Source organism: Aplysia californica, unplaced genomic scaffold (assembly GCF_000002075.1).
Source record: "Aplysia californica isolate F4 #8 unplaced genomic scaffold, AplCal3.0 scaffold01707, whole genome shotgun sequence".
In the NCBI taxonomy this organism is placed as follows: Eukaryota; Metazoa; Mollusca; class Gastropoda; order Aplysiida; family Aplysiidae; genus Aplysia; species Aplysia californica.
In genome coordinates this window covers 33,850-39,324 of record NW_004798977.1, presented here as the reverse complement: position 1 = coordinate 39,324, position 5,475 = coordinate 33,850, and the positions used below count along the sequence as shown (strand labels likewise).

The following is a 5,475-nucleotide window of genomic DNA, read 5'->3' as shown; positions in this document are numbered from 1 at the left end:
AATAAGAAGAAGAAGAAGAAGAAGAAGAAGTAGAATAGTTGGACCGCCAAAGCCTGGCGATGGCCCGGACATCTGCAGGGGAGATTATTATTACATAAATTTCTAACGCGAAACGGACACGTATTGGCTAAGGTGACTTTTGACTATTGGACAGTGAGACCAATTCTGGCAAAAGTCGTGCAAGCCTGTCACAGGTTCCAGCTGCAGACAGTTGCAGTTACTGTTGTAGCTGCTGTAGGTCCTGCTGTTGCTGCGGCTGTCTGCTGTTGTGGATCTCTTTCCCTACTGACATACTGTTGTTGACATTGGCTGGTGTTAATGATATTCCTGTAGACATCTTTCCTGTTTTCCAGCACACCCTTTGATATTTATCATTATTTCATTTTTGTTCATGTCCAAAGCACTGATGTAAATAGTGGTCGTTGCTGAGACTGCGATAGACACATGGAGGGCGCCGTGGTAAAACACATTATATCAATAAATTACTGCAGAACTTAAGAAAAATGGATAAAACACATTTGCTGAAGGCAAAAATATGAACGAAACGCAATTAAAATCGTAAGAGTTGTTATCAAGATATTCAGAGATTTACATTCGAGAAAGCTTGATAAAAAATGATATGTGGTAAAACTCGAAATGTTTTGTGTCAAATGTCTCAAAACTAGGTACTGAGGAGATAGGACTTTTTTGCGTTTTGGGAAGGTAGCCTTCATAATGTAGTTACTGACGAACCTGTTGATACTGTTGTTATAGTGATTTTAATTATATTCGCTTTGATATTATTGCTTTGGTGATGTCGCTACCGCTCATAACTTCATTACATTAGTGGATGTGTTAATGTTGTACTATGTGTATGCTGTGTTGTTTTTCTATGTCCGTCTTCTTATGGTGTGTGGTTGTTGTTGTTGTTCTTATTGTTCTTGTTTTTGTATATTTGTTGTTGTTGTTGTTGTAGGGAGAGTGTGACCGTAGGTGTGTGTGTGTGTGTGTGTGTGTGTGTGTGTGTGTTTGTGTGTGTATGTGTGTGTGATTTGGTATCAGTATTTATGCTGAGAGTTCGAGGTGGAGCGAGTATGTTTAAATGTGTACGAACGTGTGTGCAATGTCTGCATGCCCATATTTAGAAACGAATGATGCATCAACGTATACACGGTTTTAAGATAATGGATTACGTCAGAGTTCATATCTGTGTTTATGTGATGCGTTTTTACGGGCATGTGTCGAGTTTGTAAAAGTATGTGCTTTTTGTTATTTTTTCTTTTGGTTTTGAATCTACACGCACGTGCGCATACATTGTAATATGACAGAATAGATTATTTCTTTGGCAATAACGTAATGGGGTTTTTTTTTTTGGGGGGGGGGGGTTGGAAGGGGGGGTTGCCTTTTTTTTCTTTTTTGCTGTTCTAGAAAATAGATGAGCCCGAAAAAGTTTGAATATACGATCTAATATTTTACCTATGCTTAAGGAAATTGGAAACTTGAGGTTGATTCTAGAAGAACTGTTAATAAATACTAACTCCAAACAACGAATTTACAACATTCCGGGAATCTGTTCTTGGCATGGCTTTTTGCTTGTTTGTTTGTTTGTTTGTTTGTTTGTTTATTTGTTTGTTTGTTTATCTGGGTTCTATGCTGGTTATATTATTGGTGTTTTGCTATTGCAATTTCGGGGCTGAGGTTATCATTGTATTTTTTTCGTTTCTTTCCTTGTATTGGGTAAGGGAGTGGAGGAGGGAGGGGGGGGATAACCACGCAGCCTGCAAATATAACCATCGTTACTGGGCTGAGCTGCGAAAATTTTAAATATGATTCAAAGAGAATAAAAAAAGGGGGGGGGGGTGTGGTGTTATCGTTTTATTTGCTTTTATTATTATTATTTTTTTTAGCCGGATTAGAGACGTGCATTGAGGGAGTATCTTAGCAGAGTGTTTCTAAGTGGGTGAGATACACGTACTAGAGAAATGAGGAAAGTAGTCATTTAATAGGTTGGTTGTGACGTCATGACCAACAATCAACTTGAATCAACCAACGTCCAAGTTGATTTTAAGCAGCGCAAAATATACATACTTTCATTAAAAACACAGCTTATATATTGTGCTCGAAACAATCTCTATTTCTTATCTTTGATCCAGGTTTATTACAGTTTCTTTTTACAAAATGTTACTTAAACTTACTCAAGGAAGGCAACTCCTGCTTTATTCAATTGTCTTTTTTTCTGCAGGTCCATTGACCAATGAATAAACATGCAATGTTATCTTTTATAGAATTGCGAATTAAATACCACCATAATTTAGGGAAATAAACTGCACACTGCAATAAACCCGAAAGGAATATCATTATCAAATAAAGTTGTTTCAAGTGCAATACCTCCGTCGCATTTTTGATGAAACTCAGTACACGTACATGTATATTATTTGTACGATGAAACTAAAACCAAAATGAAGTTCACATCTGAAGGCGTGGTGGTGAGGTGTTGTATTATATTCTTTATTGCGCGTCCCTATGTTACAAGTTTAAGTACTTTGTGCCACGTCAGAAGAAAAACAAAACAAGTTCCTGTAAAGAAACAAATCAATAATAAAATATTCCAGATATACAAACACGATGTTGACTGAAGAAGGGGTGAAATAATACCTCATTGAATAATTAGGAATACCTTCGCTTGTTTTAGATACTTCATGGTTCAATATTTACACACCTCCTTGAATAATTAGGAATACCTTCTCTTGTTTTAGATACTTCATGGTTCAATATTTAAGCCTTTTTTTTATCGCACATAAAGTGAGAAAGCACAAAATCATTGGAAATGTTTCGGTGAGTGACTTTTGGATAATACATCATGGATTTCGTTTACAAGAATAGATAGAGACATTGATTGACTGTCAGCTGATGACACAGGCTCGAGAACAATGAATTAATGTTATTATAATTATGCTTGTGTAATTTCTGTGAGAAACTAAAACCTTACGTCGATCAAAGTGACTGGTGACTGCGATGTTTTCCTTTTACAAAATTAAATGACAGTGATTCAAAGCGGAGCTCTTACCTGCACTAGTGAAAGCATGACTCACAACTCAGAGATAAATATATTATGGTGAATGTTGGATGTTTGAAAAGATACAGTGTTCCTTCTTCTGGGGTCTCGTTTAGGGAGAAAATTTATCACGAAAATAGTTTCTGAAACATTTTTACAAGAACAGTAATCACAATTTAAATCAACAACATTCAAGACCCCCGCCATCCTTCCAACTTCCGGCGTGAGGGATCATGGTATAACTTCGAATGACGTCATGCCCATCCCTCCAATCACAGCTGAGTTCACCGCAAGGGCTGGTCGTATCTGGCCCACTGGGGAATGACCCTCTGTGCGGTATTGGGGTCTTTCTTAGCAGCAATAGCTACAGGAGCTCCTTGCAGGAAAGGATTGCTGTGGTCTGATTGCTCAGACTAGGGAAAGAAATGGTTTAAAAAAAAATATTTATCAATGTCACCAAGACAAAACATGCAAGGTATCGCGGTAAAGAGAAAACTAGTATTTTCTTTAGTAAAGTAGCCTATGCATGGTATGAATTGTATATTGAAAGAGGAGACGACATGATGACAACAATAGAAGATAAACTTTCTTATAAATTGCAATTGTAATTGATTTGCACTCCTGGACACAGTTTAGGTAATTTAGGAGGCGGAATGTTTCGGTCCTGTCCGTCAGGGATAGCCCGGGCTGAGAGGAATACAACATCCCAGGGGAAATACAGAGACACCCCATAAAGATTATCCCCAAACGGAAATCAAACTCAAGCCTCTGCTACACCCCAGACACCGGTTGATTAAAAAATGATGCGTAAAAATCAATGCAAGGTTTTGTTTGTTTGACTTATCATGTGTGACCAAGTTCTTCAGAGAATCAGAACCCGCAGCATGTGGTAATCGGCGTGTGTATGGCGATGGTAAAGCTCATCATCTCTAGTGTAAGCAAACGGCGCGAGAACGGGAAGAAATTGTTGTAACGAATGAATATCTCCGTCTGTCAGCTGGGATACTGTATCCCAATGTCTGGGTGTCATAGCCGCCCGCCTCCTGCATGCTCTTCGTGTGTCTATGGGGGTGACAAACCTATACAAGCACTTACAATCATTGGTATGTGGCAGAAACAATCTAGAAGAATGTCTTTAAAGATTTGAAAGATCGATAGTTGAAATCATCTGCTATTACCTTTCCTCAAATCATAGAATCTTTTTGTCACTTATGATCGGTGTTTTTGTTCAATATATAGAGGGCTCGCATGAAGTGAGATAAAGAAAGAAGGAATGAATGAATAGTGGACTGCTTTTGTTTGACCTTCCCTCCTTTTTGGCACGGAAAAAGAAAAAATGCAGAAAAGGTGACCAACTCATTTTCCTTCTTATTTCGAGTGTAATAGATGTCCTTATACTCTCTCAAGTGATTCACAATTTACTCTCAAGACAAAACAGTATAATATGCGTCTTTATTAAGAAAACCTCTAAATGTTTAGAGACAACAGTCGATCAAACGGTAAAAACTGCTAGATCTAATTCTGAAATAAAAAACTTCATGAACTTTTCATTTTAATCCACTGAAATCCAGTTACTGTTATTTCTCTACTTACTGTTCATTGGAAAATGAACAACTTAAGACGAAAGATTACAGGTTAATGAATCAGTTGGGACCTTGTAGTGAGTCATTGGAAGTCCTTAAACTCAACAGATATGTTAATTACAACAACAACACTGTACTGATACAATAATGAACCTTAAACCAAAGAAAAGAAATAGCCGCCATAAACTCTTGTGTGAATCGGAGTAAGTATCGTGATTAGTTTACTTTTCAATACTAGTCTAGGGTTCAAGTTGGACTTTTACAGCACTTTCAGCTTGAATGAAGACATCAAGAGGCTGGACCTCAAAACTAAATAGTCGTTCTTTGGGGACTAAAAAAATCCACCTCTGAAAACCTTCTAAAAAATAGTCATAATAACGATATCACCACAGCATTTGAACCTAACGAGTGTCTTTTTAATCCACCAAAAGGGATCCCCTGATGAGTTAGATGATTTCTGGAATGACAAGGAAAGGAATAAATAATGAGATGTTAGTTTGGGAGAAGGCCACATGAAGTGACTTACTCGTTTGTGAATAATATGTGGAGACTTCTTTGCCACCAGCGTCACTCTTTTCCGCGTCTCCGACATTGTGGGGTTGTTTTCCTGACAATAGACATATATACAAGTCCCACACGTGAACGTCAAGCGTTTCCGAGAAATGCCAACTTGTCAAAGAATTAGGAAGCTCATTATAGCAGTTGTTGTAAAGCGCTAAAAGCATGAAGCAAGCGTGGATATGTGCTGTTATTGACAAGATTTTTATTACTAATATTATCATTATTATGATGATTATTTGAATGATTATTATTAATATTGCTATTCTTATTTTTATTAGTACTATTACTATTACTATT

At 37.3% G+C, this 5,475-nt stretch overlaps 1 protein-coding gene across 1 annotated transcript in view; it reads right to left on the bottom strand.

The window, feature by feature from the left end:
* Positions 1-2,467: 2,467 nt before the first annotated feature.
* Positions 2,468-5,475, bottom strand: part of LOC100533415 (7B2) — a gene marked incomplete in the record, with an annotated part of 15,025 nt that continues 12,017 nt past the window's right edge. The window contains 2 exon segments of the mRNA NM_001204699.1: positions 2,468-3,447; positions 5,144-5,224. Coding sequence (NP_001191628.1) covers positions 3,319-3,447; positions 5,144-5,224 — 210 coding nt within the window.